This window comes from Staurois parvus, unplaced genomic scaffold (genome assembly GCF_062004578.1).
Source record: "Staurois parvus isolate SC_StPar_1 unplaced genomic scaffold, SC_StPar_1.0 ptg000048l, whole genome shotgun sequence".
NCBI lineage: Eukaryota > Metazoa > Chordata > Amphibia > Anura > Ranidae > Staurois > Staurois parvus.
Window position 1 is genome coordinate 6,733,818 of NW_028317844.1, and position 20,328 is coordinate 6,754,145.

A 20,328-nucleotide genomic window follows, 5' to 3' on the forward strand; every position below is an offset into this window, starting at 1 on the left:
CCACTGACACCAATGATGGGGCACTATTCCTCCCACTGACACCAATGATGTGGCACTATTCCTTCCACTGACACCAGTGATGGGGCACTACTCCCACTGACACCAGTGATGGGGCACTACTCCCCCCACTGACACCAGTGATGGGGCACTACTCCCCCCACTGACACCAGTGATGGGGCACTATTCCCCCCACTGACACCAATGATGGGGCACTACTCCCCCCACTGACACCAATGATGGGGCACTACTCCCCCCACTGACACCAATGATGGGGCACTATTCCTCCCACTGACACCAGTGATGGAGCACTACTCCTCCCACTGACACCAGTGATGGGGCACTACTCCCCCCACTGACACCAGTGATGGAGCACTACTCCCCCCACTGACACCAATGATGGGGCACTACTCCCCCCACTGACACCAGTGATGGGGCACTACTCCTCCCACTGACACCAATGATGGGGCACTACTCCTCCCACTGACACCAATGATGGGGCACTATTCCTCCCACTGACACCAATGATGTGGCACTACTCCTCCCACTGACACCAGTGATGGAGCACTACTCCTCCCACTGACACCAGTGATGGGGCACTACTCCCCCCACTGACACCAGTGATGGGGCACTACTCCCCCCACTGACACCAATGATGGGGCACTACTCCCCCCACTGACACCAATGATGGGGCACTACTCCTCCCACTGACACCAACGATGGGGCACTATTCCTCCCACTGACACCAACGATGGGGCACTATTCCTCCCACTGACTCCAACGATGGGGCACTATTCCTCCCACTGACACCAACGATGGGGCACTATTCCTCCCACTGACACCAACGATGGGGCACTATTCCTCCCACTGATACCAACGATGGGGCACTATTCCTCCCACTGACACCAACGATGGGGCACTATTCCTCCCACTGACACCAACGATGGGGCACTATTCCTCCCACTGACACCAACGATGGGGCACTATTCCTCCCACTGACACCAACGATGGGGCACTATTCCTCCCACTGACACCAACGATGGGGCACTATTCCTCCCACTGACACCAGTGATGGGGCATTATTCCTCCCACTGACATCAGTGATGGGGCACTATTCCTCCCACTGATACCAACGATGGGGCACTATGCATCCCACTGATATCAGTGATGGGGCACTATTCCTCCCACTGACACCAGTGATGGGGCACTATTCCTCCCACTGACACCAGTGATGGGGCACTATTCATCCCACTGACATCAGTGATGGGGCACTATTCCTCCCACTGATACCAACGATGGGGCACTATTCCTCCCACTGATACCAATGATGGGGCACTATTCATCCCACTGACATCAGTGATGGGGCACTATTCCTCCCACTGATACCAACAATGGGGCACTATTCATCCCACTGACATCAGTGATGGGGCACTACTCCTTCCACTGACGCCAATGACATGGCACTACTCCTCCCACTACAAAATTACAGTTATGAAGTAGCAATGAAAATAATTTTATGGTTGGGGGTCACCACAACATGAGGAACTGTATTAAGGGGTCGCGGCATTAGAAAGGTTGAGAACCACTGCTCTAGGACATTTGCATGTGCAAATATATATTTTTTGTTATTTAGTGTTTTTGTTTTGGTTTATCATTGGTTAATGTTTTCTAGTACATTTTTTCAGGTGTGGTGGCTTGGACATAGTCTGCCTGGCCAGTTACATCATCTGTTGCATACTCTGCCATTAAGTTTATAGGCCAATTAGTAGGCCAGACTTATGTTTTCACCACCATATATATATTTCCCATGTGTCAAGTCATCTTATGGGTTATGACTAAGTGTCAGGAATGGACTTGCCAGCAATGGTGGGACTCACCTGCCTTTTGATCTGCAGTACCAGGGCTGGCCAGCGGGTGCTCCCAGCAATCAGAGACTCAACTTTGCAGCCAGCTAACACCTGGAACTGATTATGCTGGGGTATTTAAGGGATGGCCAGACTTGCAGACTCTGCCTTGGTGTTGTGTTTGTCCTGGGCCCTGCATCCTGTTTCTGTCCTGCATCCTGTTTCTGAACCGCTGCTGACTTCTCCTGCTCTGATCCCGGCTCGCTCCTGACCATCCCTCTGCCTGACCCTCTGTACCACCCTGCTTGCTACCTGTTCTGATCCCTGGCTTGTGACCCTGACCATCCCTCTGCCTGACCCTCTGTACTACGCTGCTTGCTACCTGCTGAACCTGGCCTGTGACCCCGACCAATCTCCGCTTGCTCCCCCTGTACCTACCTGCCCTATTGATATTGACCCGGCCTGCCTGACGACGCTTGCTTGTATGTACTGTTATCTGTGGGTGGTTGGTTTGGTTTGGTTGCACTGTATTATGTTTTGGTATTGCACTGCGTTTATGTTTGTATTGTTAGTGTTAATAAATTATATTGTTTATAACATATCTGAGGTCTGCGTTTCCCTGCGTCAGTCACACACCTCTGGTCACACCTGGGAGCCCTGACATTACACCAAGGCCAATCCTGACCAGAAGTGGCTGCACAGGGAAGCCATCTTGGCTTGTTGCTGGGAAGGATGGATCTGGATGAGGTTGTGTATTTATATCTGCTAGTGTTTGATGACAGGGAGTATGCTTATCAAACTCTGAAGGAGTATCCCAGGGATCAACTACTAGAATGTATACGGCTCGCTCATGTTCTAGTAGATCAGGGCACAGAGTTCTCTGAGGTGCAGCCTTTGATTGAGGTTTGTGCTGAGTTGGTTTCATCTGGTTCCCCCGAATGCAGGGATGAATTTTTGCCACCATTTAGTGCAGACCAGGTAGAGTCCCTGGTGTGGTTATTAGAGGATGATGTGGGTTACTTTCTGGAGCGTTATTCCACATGTTCACCACAGACACTAAGAGATTGTATAAACGCAGTGCAGTCATTGACCAGACAGGCTTTGTGTAAGCTCAGTTTTGTTCAACCCATACTGCAGACATGGACAGACTTGTTGCACCCAGCCTCAGTCAGCTTACAAAAACCCAGTCCTGCTTCTAACTCTACTCCTGTATTCCCACCAGCTCCTCCAGTTACAGCCCAGTATACTTGGCTATCTACCGCATGTCAGTACCCTGTTCCCACTCGCTGCACCTATCCTGCCTTTAACCCTGTAAAAAAGCCCTCTGTAGCAACTGCTCCCTCTCCTGTTCCATCCTCCAGTTTTTCTCTGTCTCCAGCTGCTCCATTCGTTTGCAGACCTGCGTTTACTTGCAGTGCTCCAGTAGTTAAAACCAGAAAAAAGCGAAAATTCTTTCCAACCAATACCATCCTGCCAGTATCCAAACCGGTGAACCTGCCTTCCGTGACTCAGCCTGAAGCCTCTACTCAGCCTGATGCCTCTCTTCGGCCTGATGCCTCTCTTCGGCCTGATGCCTCTACTCGGCCTGAAGCCTCTACTCGGCCTGAAGCCTCTACTCGGCCTGAAGCCTCTACTCGGCCTGAAGCCTGCATTCAGCCTGATGCCGCTACTCAGCATGATGAACTGATCCAGCCTGACGATCCTATTAGGCCAGTTGACTCGATGCCCGCTGTTGATCCAGATGATCCGGTACCTGATCCAGTGCCCGCTGTCGTGCCAATTGACTCAGAGCCCGCTGTCATACCTGGTGACCCGATGCCCGCTGTTCCGCCAGTTGACTCGGTGCCCGCAGTCTTGCCAGACGACTCGGTGCCCGCAGTCTTGCCAGACGACTCGGTGCCCGCAGTCTTGCCAGACGACTCGGTGCCCGCAGTCTTGCCAGACGACTCGGTGCCCGCAGTCTTGCCAGACGACTCGGTGCCCGCAGTCTTGCCAGACGACTCGAAGCCTGCTGTTCCGCCAGTTGGCTCGGTGCCCGCAGTCTTGCCAGATGACTCGGTGCCCGCAGTCTTGCCAGTTGACTAGATGCCCGCTGTTCCGCCAGTTGACTCGGTGCCCGCAGTCTTGCCAGTTGACTCGGTGCCCGCAGTCTTGCCAGACGACTCGGTGCCCGCAGTCTTGCCAGACGACTCGGTGCCCGCAGTCTTGCCAGACGACTCGGTGCCCGCAGTCTTGCCAGATGACTCGGTGCCCACTGTCGTGCCTGGTGACTCGGTGCCCGCCGCTTCGTCTGAGGGCCCGAGACCTGTAGCTCCGCCTGGGGGTCCGGCGCCCGCCGCTCCGCCTGGGGGCCCGATGCCTGTCGCCCCGCCTGGGGGCCCGATGCCTGTCGCCCCGCCTGGGGGCCCGATGCCTGTCGCCCCGCCTGGGGGCCCGAGGCCTGTCGCTCCATCTGGGGGTCCGGCGCCCGCCGCTCCGCCTGAGGGCCCGAGACCTGTCGCTCCATCTGGGGGTCCGGCGCCCGCCGCTCCGCCTGAGGGCCCGAGACCTGTCGCTCCATCTGGGGGTCCGGCGCCCGCCGCTCCGCCTGAGGGCCCGAGACCTGTAGTTCCGCCTGGGGGTCCGGCGCCCGCCGCCCCGCCCGGGGGCCCGAGGCCCGCCGCCCGGGGGCCCGGTGCCCGCCGCCCGGTGGCCGCCGCCCCGCCCGGGGGCCCGGTGCCCGCCGCCCCGCCCGGGGGCCCGGTGCCTGCAGCTCCGCCTGGTGGCCCGCTGCCTGCCGCTTCGTCTGGTAGCCCGATGTGCCTCTGCCCGGAGTCCAGCCCGGTGTGCCTCTGCCCGGAGTCCAGCCCGGTGTGCCTCTGCCCGGAGTCCAGCCCGGTGTGCCTCTGCCCGGAGTCCAGCCCGGTGTGCCTCTGCCCGGTGTGCCTCTGCCCGGAGTCCAGCCCGGAGTGCCTCTGCCCGGTGTACCACTGCCCGGAGTCCTGCCCGGTGTGCCAGTCTTTGATATCCCGCCAGTTACCAGACCCGGGCGGTGGAACATTTTTCTCAGCTAGGACTGTTTGGAGCGTCCTGAGGCCGCTCCTTGAGGGGGGGGTACCGTCAGGAATGGACTTGCCAGCAATGGTGGGACTCACCTGCCTTTTGATCTGCAGTACCAGGGCTGGCCAGCGGGTGCTCCCAGCAATCAGAGACTCAAGTTTGCAGCCAGCTAACACCTGGAACTGATTATGCTGGGGTATTTAAGGGATGGCCAGACTTGCAGACTCTGCCTTGGTGTTGTGTTTGTCCTGGGCCCTGTATCCTGTTTCTGTCCTGCATCCTGTTTCTGAACCGCTGCTGACTTCTCCTGCTCTGATCCCGGCTCGCTCCTGACCATCCCTCTGCCTGACCCTCTGTACCACGCTGCTTGCTACCTGTTCTGATCCCTGGCTTGTGACCCTGACCATCCCTCTGCCTGACCCTCTGTACTACGCTGCTTGCTACCTGCTGAACCTGGCCTGTGACCCCGACCAATCTCCGCTTGCTCCCCCTGTACCTACCTGCCCTATTGATATTGACCCGGCCTGCCTTACGACCCTTGCTTGTATGTACTGTTATCTGTGGGTGGTTGGTTTGGTTTGGTTTGGTTGCACTGTATTATGTTTTAGTATTGCACTGCGTTTATGTTTGTATTGTTAGTGTTAATAAATTATATTGTTTATAACATATCTGAGGTCTGCGTTTCCCTGCGTCAGTCACACACCTCTGGTCACACCTGGGAGCCCTGACACTAAGACTATGTAGCCAAAACGCGTCAACCTACTGTATTTTTTATGTAATTCATTTGTGTTCGATACAATAAAGGAAGATTTTAGACGTAGACCAGTAACATACATCCAATTGTGACAACTCTTCCATAAAAACCCTTCACCCAAAATGCACTCACCAGAACTCTGGTAAAAACAGACCTGTAATGTCACTCCAAGCTGTGACAGCTCCTTTCACTCCTTTCTCTAATCAGAGGTCACCAGAATGTACCTTGATCAAAACAACTCACCACCCTGAGCCCAGAAGAAGGTGCATAGTGTACTTGTGTTTTTTAGCACTGCACTATTATTAATAAAAAAAAAAAAAACCTTAGGCATACATGATGTACGCAGTGAATGATGAAAATGAAGCTTCCCACCTGTTAGCTAGGTGTCACACAGCAGTGTTTGTTTATATATATATATATATATATATATATATATATATATATATATATGTACAGTATATATAGAAAATCAGATAAGATAAATGAGCAACATGTGTTGCAATGCATCCTGAAAGATTATCAGAAACAGTTTCTGACCACATCCTCTTATATTTGAGGAAAGCATTTTATTTATCACAATATACTACAGACTGTTAAATGACAGACTAGCCAGCACTTTGTATGGGGCAAAAGTGTTATCCTTTCACTCTTTTACATACAGTAATATGTCTGCCATTGTAGATGAACACATTGTGGGTGTTTTACTAAAGCTGGTGCACACAGAATCAGGTGCAGCCACACAGAGTAACTAATCAGTTTATAGGGTTTTAGTCCTGGTTCACACTGTTGCAACTTGTCAGTTTCAAATTGCATGACAAGTTGCACACTATAGTCTGCAATGGAACCTTTAAATTGGTGCAACTCCCACTCTGTCGGAGTCCCACCGATTTTCAAAGTAGTTCCTGCACTACATTTTGCGATTTCAGGTGTGGCTTGCATAGACATCTGTGCATGAAGTTGCACAGATATCTTCCAAGTCTCACCTGAGGAGTATGCACTGACATGCAGCTTTGCAATCGTGCAACTTCACTTGAAAATTCCAAAGTCGGATCTGGTGTGAACCTGGGCTTATCGTCAAAGCTTAACTGAACAAGTTGGAAGCTGACTGGCTACTATGCACAGCTACATCAGATTCTATGTGCACTAGTTTTAGTAAGTCTCCCCCTTGTGAAAAGCAATGTCAGACAAAAAAGAAGTCTCTATCTGCCATGACCTTGTGAACTGCCTATTCAGCTTGGGTATTAACTTACCCAATATTTCAGGTAAATTACAGCCGAATTATTCTACAACACGTTTCATCACAAAGTTTTTCTTGCGCCGAATTGAAGAAACATGTAGAAATAAAAAACTATTTTAGGTTTTATTTCATCTATGCACAGGTAGATTAACATCTCACCAATTCACTGAATCTACCTTTGTGGACATGAACAGATTTGGTAATCTTCCATATTCCCAAAATAACGGGTGCTACAGCAACCACCAGCGGGAGACTGGACCATGCAAAGTACAGTGTAAATATTTGCCAGCACACCACGGATCTTAAGATCAAGTCCAAATGATCACATCACAAAGAGAAGAGTGCAAAATTTCGGAGGCACGCAGGACCCTTTTGTCAGGCATGTGATATCAAAAGACATGGTTACACTCTGATCTGTTTCCCTTTGCCAATGGTTCAAGATTCATTCTTCAAAGACAGGGCCTTAGCATACCAGGACACTGCATTTTTCTTTTATTTAAAAGGGAGGAAAAAAAGAGGGGGAGGGTCAAAGACAAAAGAGGGGATGGTGGGGGGAAAAGGCTGGGACAGGGGATACTGGAAAAAAGGGGGGAAATAATAGCAGTGGTGCGAATGGGCAGGAGCCTAGATAGAAGCTCACAATCTGCTAGGACTAGTCTTGAAAAAAGAGTTTTACTTTCCTCAGAATAGATAAATATCTTCCAATGAAGTCAGGTTTTGAAATACAGCTTGTGTATGTTATGAGCGGAAAGTATAAGGTCCTCCATCTGGTTCGACTCTATTAAGCCAAAGCTGGATGAAGCTGGTCTTTCCATCCAACAGAAATGCATGACTTGGCTGCATTAAGAAAGTGGCTTTCTTGTAAGTTTTGGCAAGGATGATATGCAGGAGAAAAAAGGAAGGATCTTTCAGAATCTGATAGTACATTTTTGTGATATTCTGCGCACCTCCGTCCAGAAGTGATTACGTTTAGGGCAGGAGCAAAATATATGCAGCGGTGTCCTCCGCTCCTCCTGACATCTTCAGTAGAGATCAGTAGTAGCAGGGAAATATTTGTGAAGGACAGAGGGGTATGGTTCCATCTAGTTAGGATCTTTAAATTATTTTTACCTAGATCAGTCTCTTACTTGTAAAGATAAGGCAAGGGGAGATCGTCCAGGGGAAGGAGATACAAACAGCTTGTGCAGGAGGAAGATGGCCTTCGCTCCACTACCAGAATTGGTGTGCGTTCCACCGACCGGATGTGAAGTAGCGGCTCGTAACCACACCTCAAAGCATTTCATCCTGATTGGACATCTTCAGGAAGTTCTGGTATCGGAGCAGCAGTGGCCATCTTCCCCCTGCACAAGCTGTATACACCTGATGCCGGTTAATTTAGGCACTGTAACAAGAAGGTGGAATATTTTTATTTGGCATTTTTAACTGAACTGAACTGTTTTACACTGAGACCTCTCCTTGGTATCTCCTTTCTTGAACAATGGAGCATCAAATGTGGAAGACCATTTTGGGATAGTGTGAACAGTGACAAGAAGCACACAGGGGTTATCCCAAAAGCGCAGCGCGACCTAACTAGCAATAGTAGGTCAATTATCTGTGGTGAGTGTCAGTCTATGTGGAGACACTAGAAGCACCAGGAGTGGAGCACTTCTTTTGTTCATAGAAGCACGCTGCTATCAAGTTAGAACATACACTAGAGATCCATTTGATCATCATTTTTTTCATGCAACTTGCAACTTTTTTTACCCTCAAGTAAAGTTTCTCAACAGTGTCCAAGCACTCCTGTAAAACTGTACCATTGGTACATTTTTTTTGTGTTACCCCAAATTCATGCTACTTTCAATAAAAATTAATTTGGACACTGCTGGGCTGTAAATGAATGTGAGAGGACTTTGAGGATCTGTTATACTGGCCCTCAGTTTGGTTATTTTATGTGCCCTCACCTCGGACTGCTGCGATTGTGTTTGATCAAACAATCTGTGTTCTGTTTTGTAGTGGTGCTTCACGTTGCTACTTTTATTATCGCCACCATTTTGCAATAATTGAGACAACCTGGTTTTAAACTTCCTACAGGAAGAATGAACAAATATTGGTCTGTCCATTCATCTTTAAAGGTACGGTTTTCAAATTTATAACAACTTGTGCTCTGTGGGGCTTTTGTTCCTGTTTCTTCCACACACACTGTAAATATAAATGTGCCCATTAGAGTTCCCCCTTACTTCATGTGCCCCCTTCAGAGTTCTCTCTTGCATCAGGTGCCCCTATAAGAGTTTCTCCTTTTATCAGGTGTGCCCATTAGTATGCTTCCCTTAAGGTGTCCCCATAAGGAGTGCCCCCTTACATTAGTGGCCCCTATCAGAGTGCCCCCTTACATCAGATAACCTCATCAGCATACCCCCTTACATAAAGGTGTCCCTCTCAGCGTCTACCCTTACATCAGGTGCCCCCATTAGGTTCAATTTTCAGTGTCTACTTTCCTTTATTTGTAGCAAGTTATGCTCTCTGGCTCATTTGTTTCTGTTTCTTTTGCACACTTAGTTGATACACTGTAAATGCAAATGTCCAAAAGTTCCCCCTTTTATCACATGTAGCCATCAGAGTTCCCTCCTAAATCAGGGCAAAATCCAAAATCCAAAATAATCACGCCAGTGGTAAGACAGAACATGGGAGGGAAAAACTGAATTTAAAAATGTGATCAGTATCAAAACATTTACAATACAAATACTAACTGGTTCCCTTTTTATTTACACATAAAATACATAGAAAGATTTCAACAGAAAGCAATAGAGACCCCTTGAAAAACAGGCACAATATTATACTTGTTTCACTGAATCTACTGTAATGAAGAAGCCAATTTACTATTTCTTTGAAGAACTTTCATATTTTCTAAATGTCTATAAAACTCTATGGGGCAGAAGTTCGTCTGCTTCTCAAACCATTTAGCAACACTGAGGAGCTGCTGTTCACAGAATGCTTGTCCTATGAATTGAAGGCCAAGTGGTAATCCTCTTACAGAAAGGCCTGCTGGAACTGTTATAGCTGGAATACCTTGAGAAAGGAAAAACAAACAAAAATTACACAGTATATCATAATAACCTGTTTTAAAATTATTTGGACAAAACAAATACAGTTGTGTTCAAAATATTAGCAGTCAGACGTCACTAACCTGATCAATCACTGTTTTTGGTAGAAATGATATTTCTACGTGGAAAATAATTTACTAGCAGGTGTAGTAGAGTAATAGAAATCCAACAGACCCAACAGTCATGACATGCATGCTGCTGATTCTGTGTAATTGAATCACTAATTGAAAGGGGCATGTTCAAAATAATAGCAGTGTGGAGTTCTATCAGTGAGGTCATTCATTCTTTGAAAAACAGGTGGCAATTATTGCCCTTATTTAAGGAAGGAAGGCAGCAAATGTTGTACATGCTGGTTACAGTGCATTTCTCTCTGAAATTGAGGAAAATGGGTCGTTCCAGACATTGTTCAGAACAGCGTACCTTGATTAAAAAGTTGATTGGAGAGAGGAAAACATATAAAGAAGTGCAGAAAATGATAGGCTGCTTAGCTACAATGATCGCAAATGCTTTAAAATGGCAACCAAAACCTGAAAGACGTGGAAGAAAGCGTAGAAACTACCATTCGAATGGATAGAATAGCCAAAATGGCAAGGACTCAGCCAACAATCAGCTCCAGGAAGATCAAAGAAGGTGTAAAGTTACCTGTGAGTACTGTTACAATTAGAAGACGCCTATGTGAAGCCAAGCTATCTGCAAGAAGCCCCCACAAAGTCCCACTGTTGAAAAAAAGACATGTGCTGAAGAGGTTACAATTTACCAAAGAGCACATTGACTGGCCTAAAGAGAAATGGTGCAACATTTTGTGGACTGATGAAAGTAAGATTGTTCTTTTTGGGTCTAGTGGCCGGAGACAGTTTGTCAGACGACCCCCAAACACTGAATTCAAGCCACAGTACACTGTGAAGACAGTGAAGCATGGTTGCGCAAGCATCATGATATGGGGATGTTTCTCATACTACGGTGTTGGGCCTATTTATCGCATACCAGGGATCATGGATCAGTTTGAATACATCAGAATACTTGAAGAGGTCATGCTGCCTTATGCTGAAGAGGAAATGCCCTTGAAATTGGTGTTCCAACAAGACAACGACCCCAAACACACCAGTAAACGTGCAAAATGTCGGTTCCAGACCAACAAGATTGACGTTATAGAGTGGCCAGCCCAATCCCCGGATCTTAATCCAATAGAAAACTTGTGGGGTGACATCAAAAATGCAGTTTCTGAGGCAAAACCAAGAAATAGACAAGAACTGTGGAATGTAGTCCAATCATCCTGAGCTGGAATACCTGTTCACAGGTGCCAGACGTTGGTTGACTCCATGCAACACAGATGTACAGCAGTTCTCAGAAACAGTGCTTATACAACTAAATATTAATTAAGTGATTCAAACGAAAGCAAAACCTTTAAACATTTTTCAGTTTATATAGTGAATGTTTGAGTTTGTAAAGAATACAAACACTGCTATTTTTTTGAACAGTCTAATATTCACTTTTCTTCCATTTTTTTAGAGGAACAACACAAATTTGATATATTTTTCTTCATGTTTTGATTTGGAATAGAATGTGTAGTGTTCCCAATGCATTTGTGTGTATGGAAATAAAAGCTATTAGAAGGATTTTGAGCTTTATTCACTTTTTTCAACACACTGCTATTATTTTGAACACAACTGTATCTTTAAGTATCTTTCTTGTGCTACAAATCCTTGCTTTGGAGTCCCAATGACCCTAAGCACGTACTAAATAAAAGACTCGCCTTCCCAAGTCAGAAACTTCTCCTTCAAGTTTTCCTTCAGTTTAAAAGCCAATGAAAGCCAACAATGTTGCATTAGAAAGTGAGCGCCAAGGCTTTTGAAATAATGCTGCATATGAGAAGCAAATTTGTCAGAATCATCCAACAATCTTAATGAACATTTTTGGTGGATACACTAGGTCATCACAGGATCTTAGAATATGGTTGTCATAAATTAGTAGGAAAGTATTAAATCACTCTTCTGAGCCTTTGTTCAGCCTTTCCCGAGCAAAAATAGTTTATGGGAGAGTGCCCCATCATGCACTGCCTGCTAAATGTGCATTTCCTTGGAAACAGAGATCCACCATGAATGTTCAGAAACAATGTTTAAAGGTTTCTGTTTGTTATCATTTAGGTATTAATAAGACAAGAGCAAAAGAGCATTCTTTTTATAGTACTAGTAAATCGAGCTCACCAGCCATGTTGGCACATTGTGTGAAGACATCCTCCTCTGCACTTCGTGTTCGGTTGTCCTCCCCGATAAAGTCCAGGTAAAGAGTTGCATCTCCTAATGTAGTAGGAGTAAGTAAAACATCCACACCAGATCGAAAAACCTTTTTAAAGTCATCTGCTATTAGTCGTCGCACTCTCTGAGCCTTCAGAAAATACTTTTCATAGTTCCTGAAAAGAAACAGATAAGTTAAAGTATGACTTCCAGACTGACCACATCACATGACCCCAACCAAATACAGAAATTAAACCTTTTTGAGCAAAATTAGTTTTTGCAGTCCCCATGCCTTTCTATCATTAAGAGCCACCCATCTTCCTCAGCAGGTTATAGCGGTCATTCGGTGAGACAGGCATCGACGTGGCACACCTTCCAGTGACTCCTAATGATCACACAGAAGGGCATATAATAACAACTGATTTTGGGCATCTGGTGTAGGAACTCACCTAATATGTCAATTGGCAGGCCTTGAAACTGAGTGCTGGTGGAAATAACAAAAGACTGGCCAGTCTAAATGTTGTGATAAAATAGGAATATGCGGAAACACACCAATGTAATAGTGTAACGTAATACTTCTCATCATTATTATTAAATTCAGAGAATAGTTTCATTTTAGATGAATTACATATTTTATAACAACTCCATATTGGAGACTTGCTAAGCTTCATTTGTTCCCACAGGAAATACATCTGATAATTATCTAATACCCTCACTAATTCTTCTTTCACTGTTCCAGGAAGTCAGATTTTTGATGAACATCATTAAGGAATAGAAAGGTCAGTGGTTTATTAGCAAGATGTGAAGTCATTACCAGCAAAGCATTGAGGTGTGGTTTTGTAACTGTAAAATCAGTTTGTGATTTTTTTCTTTTTTTTTTGCTTACAAGGTGGACTTTCTCCTATATCCTTCTAAAATATATCTATCTATCTATCTATCTATCTATCTATCTATCTATCTATCTATATATCATTGGGACCCAGACACTCAGTCAATTGCATGGAAAATTCCCAGAGGGCAAGATACAGCAGCACACAGCAGAAACCCAATAGAGATTAATTCCACATGCTAACTCACAGGAGAACTGCCTAATGAAGTGAAGTGGGAACTGTCTGTTCTGGTGAATGAGATGGAAGTCCCAGGTGTGGGGACACACTAGCCAAAGCAGCTTTCTCAGGATAATAGGGAAAAACCGCTCCATCCCTAGCTTGGAACTGAAGGGTTGCGTCCAGGACCTCTTGGTCCAAATCAACCATCTGGATATCTCTTCCTGAGTCCAGACACCCGACCCTGGGAGGGAGGCTGAAGGTGACTTGATTGAAACTAGCCAGGAGATTCTGGAGGAGGATGGGGCTAAGGTATCAAGTAGCACAAAGAGATCAACAATATTCAAGGAAAACGATCCCTCTTGTAGAGGATAAGTGTGTACCCAAGAGGAGTACCTCTCCTTAAGGAACCAGAGTGGACGGAGGATTCAGACAGATCTGTGAGAATGCACATTTGGGAGTATTAATCTGAGGACTGATGAGGGGGAGCTGAACAAGATGCCAGACTCAAGGGGTTAGCCTGATCACTACAGGGGCTAATGTAAGAACCCAAATGCTGCGGAAGTAGCCTAACAATGGACCTAGCTAAAAAAAACAAACAGCCCACCACTTAAGGAAGTGGGGGTGTACCTTCCTGGTTGCTGAACAGAGGGACTGAAAAACTTCTGACTGTGAGCAGTAGGTCTAAGTGAGATGTAGGTTCAGAATGCCCACATATGACTGCAGTAGTAGATGGAGGAGCAGAATGAGGTTCGCCCAGCCCTATCACAAATCTTGGGTTGATGCAGGATAGTACTAGAGCAACCAAGCAGTGTCAATATTCTCATTGCACACTTTCCTGAATAAGGCTTAAGAGTAGCAGGTGCTGAAACAACAACCAGCTGGAACTGGAGACATCACAGATCATATGTACATATTTGCCAGCACACTACGGATCATTGAATAGCATCCAAAATCTTTATTGAAGAATGATCATATCACAAAGGACAAAGTGCAACTTTTCCGAGCAGCGAGGAGCCCTTCGTCAGGCATGTGATGGAGGGGTCGTGACGAAGAACCCCTTCGTCACATGCCTGAAGAAAGGGTCTTCTGTGGCTCCTAAACATTGCACTATGTCCTCTCTGATGTGATCATTCAATAAAGATTCTGGACAATAAATCTGGATGATCCATGGTGTGCTGGAAAATATGTGCATACTTCAGCAACCAGTGAAATTGCTCATGCTGTTGCCAAGAGCAGGTCAGAAAAGACAACACCCCTCAAAAGAGCAACCGAGTCAAGATGTTCCTTGGGCATAACATTGGCATCCCAAGCATACAGCCAAAGTGTTCTATACACATGAAAGGACATCAGTCCCATGTGAGACACAAGTTTTGATGTTTGTAACAAGCCATCTCAACTAAAGCACAAGGCTCTAGACATTTGCTCCAATTGCTCAGTGAAACAGGGTCCTAACTCAGAGGTGGAAGAGTCCCCTTTAAAGGAGTTTATCCATTCTGACTTGGTTTGCCAGAATAAAGTCACAGCTAAAATACACTCCAGTAACTTCAAAATGGGATCTATGGAGGGAATATACCTGTCAGTAAAGGATGAGAACACCAGCATTCTATATTATAGGCTTTAGTTCTTTCTGGGGATACGTGATATATACAGATAGGGCAGCGGAATTGTGCTCTGTGTGTTTTGAGAAGACATGTTGTGTAATTGAATATTACTAGGCTCAAACCCAGGCAACTGGAGCTGATGAGGGCTGAAGGTGGCCAGAGATGACTGTAGGCTGGTAGTGGAACAAGATTGGAGACCAGAAATCCATGTGGTGCTTTAGAAGCAGGATAAGCAGCAGGACTCTGCTCCTTCTAGGGCAGTCATTCTCAACTAGGGTTCCTCCAGAGGTGAATGGAAGCTGATTAAGTTCCTTGAGCAGTGGCTGATTGACCTCCCACCATCTGATGGTACCTAGGGTCAACATTACTTAGCTAAGAATATCATTGGTCTCATGATGCTACCTCTGCTATCTGTAAGGGTGGCATTCTGACCACCATTGTAAAAGACATTCTTCCCATTAACCCTTGATGAATTAATTTTACAGGGATTTCCCAAGATGTGAAAATTATTTCAAAGGGTTCCTTTTGGGTAAAGGGTTGAGAAAGGCTGCTCTAGGCTGAATGGTGGGAGACAGATTGCGGAGTACATGTGTGCAGCACTACACTTGGCAGAATGATCTCAGCAGTCAATTCCGCAGCTTAAACCTTTACCACCGTAGAACCAGCAGTGGTGGAAATTTTATAAAAGATGTCTGATAGTTCAAAGAGAAAAGCTGGTCCCAGTGTTTCAACCCAACAGATCTTACTCACGGATTCTTCACAGATAGGGTCACAACGGTCTTTGCCATAGTTTTGGACCTGGAAAACACTCCATAGCGGCTCACTAACACTGTACACCAAGGTTAGGAAAGTGACCCAATTCACAATTCAGTGCTCAAAGCTCACATTCCAAGCTAGCGCTGTACATCCAGTGCAATGGAATCTGGGAAGGGCCTCCAAAGCTAGTGCTGAGGAGCTTCCAATCTGAATTGCTGCTACATAGAGACCAGCTCAATCAGCAATGGAGCAAGGTATCTTGATGGAAGTCACTTGGTAAATAAAATCACCAGCTGTGTAGCAGAACACTGTCTTAGAGTGTTCCTGCTTTAGATGGAGGAACAACAAAGATACCTTTGGACAGCAGGTAGAGGGTAGTATTAGATGCAGTAGCAAATTTAGATGAATATGACTAACAAATTAATGCAGAAGTCTAACACTTTTAACGTGGTTATAAAAACAGTTTTTTTTTTTAATTCCCTTTTTGGATAAAGGTTTTACATAAATGAATAAAATCTGACCATTGTAAGCACTCCTTGTCTCAAAACTGTCACTTTTGCTAGACAGCGTGCTCTGTTAATGCAAGTTGAAAAATAACAGACTTACTGTCCAGATTAACAAGTGAAAATAAAGGATTAACCACTTCCCGACCGGCCGTTGCATATAAACGGCCGGACGGTGGCAGTGCAGGGTCAGGTGGCCGTTTATGAACGGCCTCCCCGCACCCTGCTTGTGCGCGCTCCCTGGGAGCGCGCAGCACCACAATCCGGTGCTCGCTGTGTCCTCCGGACACAGTGAAACACCGATCGTCGGACGGGACCTCTGTACGAGGTCCCGATCATGTGATCACTGATTGGCCAATCAGTGATCACATGCAAAGTAGTAAGCAAGATGTCACTTGTGACATCATTGCTTACTACGTGTGAAATCTGTGAATGATCACAGAGGTCACATGGTACAAGGCTATTCACAACAGCCTTGTACCATGTGACAAGCTGTGACCAATCACAGCTCACTCAGTACTTCTCAATGAGTGCAGGAATGAACACAGAGAATAAGAGAAATTATTGCTTTTACATCCTATATGGGTGTAAAAGCAATCAGTGTAAAAAAAAAAATAAAATAAAATCTTCATCACCCCCCACAAGTAGTACAGTGTCACCATGGTGACACTGTACTGCTAGGGTGACAGTATGTAAAAAAAAAAAAAATAATAATAATAATAATATAAAAAAATAAAATAAAAATGTAAAAAAAAAATATTTAAAAATTATAATTTTTGGTTATAAACTAATTTGTTTTTTGTTTTTTTTACTAAAAAGATAACGGAATAAATTTTGGCAAAGATTTATGATGAAATATTATTTATTTGCAAACTTTTATAAAAAAAACACTTTTGTTCAAAATTTTTGGACTTTTTCATTTACATAGCAAAAAAAATAAAAATCCCAGCGGTGAATAAATACCACCAAAATAAAGCTTTATCTGTCTCAAAAAAATGGTAAAAAATTAATTTGGGTACAGTGTTGCATGACTGCGCAATTGTCATTCAAAGTGTGATAGCGCTGAAAGCTGAAAATTGCCCTGGTCAGGAAGGGGGTAAAAGAGTCCGGTCTGGAAGTGGTTAAAAAGAAAACCAAAAAGAAAACGAATGCCACCACATCTAAGAGTTAGTAGAGCTGCAATATAATAGTTTTTTGTGTTTTATACTGCTTTAACTCCTTCCTCTCCTTAGCTATTATTTATTAATTTACATTAAATTTCAGTTACTTTTTTTTTAATTTTTCTGTTTTTTTTGGTTATTTTTACTGTTGCATAAAAAATGTGCAAACTATTAAAAACTATTAAAAAGCACAATTTGCAAATAATTTTTCCATGCCTTGTACCAGAAACCTATTTTTAGCATAATTTTACACATAAATTATAGACTAAACTGTACAAATGTTATTTACAGAAGAAAACTTTTTTTTTTTTTTTTTTTAAACACTGGTCAAAATAGAAAAATTGTTCATTTAACATATTTTTGTCTTTATTTTACAGACAATTTATCTTCTTTTCAGAGACAGTTGTTCTTAACAATTGCTAATGCTAATTGTTTGGAAGAAGGGGGTACACCACGAAAGCTTGTCCTAAAAAATTACCTATTAGTGCAAAAAAAAAAAAAAGTATTACAGACAGTGCTGTTTTTGCAAGTTCACTAATACAGATACAATCACTGTAAGTATAGAAAAACAGATAATATTAACAAATGAAAGCATAGCTCATCCCCTAAAACAATGTACTTTGTTATCTTAAGTCATGGGAGAGTTATTGCTAAATAACAGGCCCACAGTGAAAATGAAATATTGTTCTGTTTCATAGGTACAAGCGCTGGTTAAAATCATAACCTGAAATCTGTTGTGTTGGTCGTACATGATGTGTACATGCAAAGTAATTAATAACCTACTGTTTCAGAAGAAAGAAATTCCCAGACAATATTCTTCCTCTCACAACGTCATTAAAACCTTCCCGTCTTGTAGCAGAGTACATGGCTTCTGTTGAGTCTTCTACATCTGAGCGGTGCCCTATTAAGCAACCAAAATATTCAGTCTTAGCAAAACTCTAAGGGTCCTTTCACACGGGCGTTCCGTTTTTTTCATCCATTTAGTCACATTTTTTCCAAGAAAAAACAAATCAGTTTACATCAGTTTTTCATCAGTTCACATCAGCTTACATCTGTTTTTTTACATCCTTTACCAATGCAAAAACTGACCATATGTTCGTTAACATCTGTTTTTCGTCCGTTCTGTGTTTTTTTTTTTAACGTAAGAAAAACAGGGTTTTCTTGCGTTAAAAAAAAAAAAAAAAAAGATGTTAACGGATGCGGACATTAACGGATATAAACAGATGATCATTCATTTACATTCACTAGTCCATAGAAATACAGGTGTTTTAGATTTTCATCCATAAACGGACAGATGAAAAATGGACATGGATACGGAACGCCCATGTGAAAAGGGACCTAATACAGAATGACGAACTGCTATAAACATTTAACAAGATTTTAAAAACATTTTTGTTTTTTGTGGGTTTTTTTACACTCCACATTTGAGAAAAGATTGATATACAAGTCAGGCAACAGGGGAGAGTTGCGGAAAGACCCGGTGACCTATCTAGTAAAATATTTGCTAAGAAATTTTTATGGAAAAAGGCTCTCAAATGTATTAGACATAGTGAGTTGGCCTACAGAGTTTCTGAAAGTTGGATAGGACTGAACAAATATATACTGTACATCAGGACTTGAAAAAGCCGCTCGCCCGCTCACCATATGCAAGGGGAAATCCTTGTGTGGTGAGCACAGAAGGAGCGGCTCCACCTGCACTCCAAGCCTCATTGTGAAGCCGAGTTCCGGTTTCCAACTTCCAGCTTCTTCTTCGGCACCGCCATTACACTAGCAGCGCCGCTGAGGGGACAGGTGCAGGAGAGGTCCGCTCTCCTCCGCTGAGAGGAGACACCCGCTCTCCACCACCTACCTATTCACGATTGATATCTGTATAAGTATCATTTCACTTTTCAGAGGCAGCTGTAAATCCACATTGTTGATACAGCGTGGGCACAATACTATTATTATTTAGCACATTCTCACTAGGCACCATAATAACACCATTTAACTATAAGTGATTATTCAAGCCAAAAGGATTGGGTTCCTCCCTTCTATGCTAAAGAGAACTCTACCAGATCCATTAATGCCTCAAGATCCTATGTCCTGTACAACACAAACCATGGCTGTTCTATTAGCACATCTTTGTTAAAATGTTTACTGTTGTTATGCCATGTTTTTTTGGCATCCAAATAAGCACTTTTTTGTTTTTTCTTAATGCACTACTTCTCTAAGCTCTCTTTTAATAAGATGCTGGCGATAATAAATGCCAAATGTTTACTATTTTTATTTATTTTATGCAATGTTTTTTGGCCATCAAAATAGGCACTTTTTTCTTTCTTCTTAATGCCACACTTCTCTAAGGTCTCTGCTGGAGATAAAAAATACAACATGTTTACAGTAACTATTATTCCATGTTTTTTTGGCATCAAAATAAGCACTTTTTCTTATGCTATACTTCTGTAAACTAAGCTTTGTTCTGTTAAAAGAGACTTTAGTTACTAAAGTCTCTTTTTAAAGATGCAGGAGATAAACAAAAAAAAAAAAATACAAAAATGTTTACTACAGGTTTAAAGCTGTAAAACTTGATATTTTGATTGCACCCTATTGCTATTAAGCTATTGCTGTTATGTTTAAATTGACATAATAAAGCTATGTTATAATTGCAGTTTTTTATATTTTGGACTCTTTATTTTAAAGAAAAATGTAATTTCATAAGTTTTAAGGGGACGTGGTTGAGGGCAGGGCTGGGGGCGGGGTTGAGGGCGGACCTGGGCAAGGTTGGGTGGGACAACTGGTGGAGAGTAAGGTTTGTGCTTGGCTAGTAGGTCTAGACTCAAAATTTTAAGCCCTGCTGTACATACGTATACATTTGCAACACTCACTATCCTGTAATTTTCTGTTGTTGAAAAAAAATAAGATTTTTTTTTTTTTTTTTTTACATTTCTTTTTTTTTCCAAAAAGAAAGCCTTTATTAAGAAAGAACATAATGGTACAAAAGACATGTACAGGGTGCCCAAGTGAAACAGCAGGCACAACCTACAGCGATACAGCAGTAACTCAAACAAGAGAATACAGATAATGATAATGCAATAATA

The 20,328-nt window shown here is 43.9% G+C and overlaps 1 protein-coding gene across 1 annotated transcript in view; it reads right to left on the bottom strand.

Annotated features, from left to right (window-relative positions):
- Window positions 1-9,593: 9,593 nt before the first annotated feature.
- QRSL1 (glutaminyl-tRNA amidotransferase subunit QRSL1) overlaps window positions 9,594-20,328 on the bottom strand; it is a 58,342-nt gene continuing 47,607 nt past the window's right edge. The window contains exons 9-11 of the mRNA XM_089664975.1: window positions 18,038-18,155; window positions 12,156-12,361; window positions 9,594-9,916 (exon numbers count right to left, since the gene is read on the bottom strand). Of these exons, the coding sequence (XP_089521101.1) occupies window positions 9,702-9,916; window positions 12,156-12,361; window positions 18,038-18,155 (539 nt within the window). The 3' untranslated portion in view covers window positions 9,594-9,701. The remainder of the gene's footprint in view (window positions 9,917-12,155; window positions 12,362-18,037; window positions 18,156-20,328) is intronic.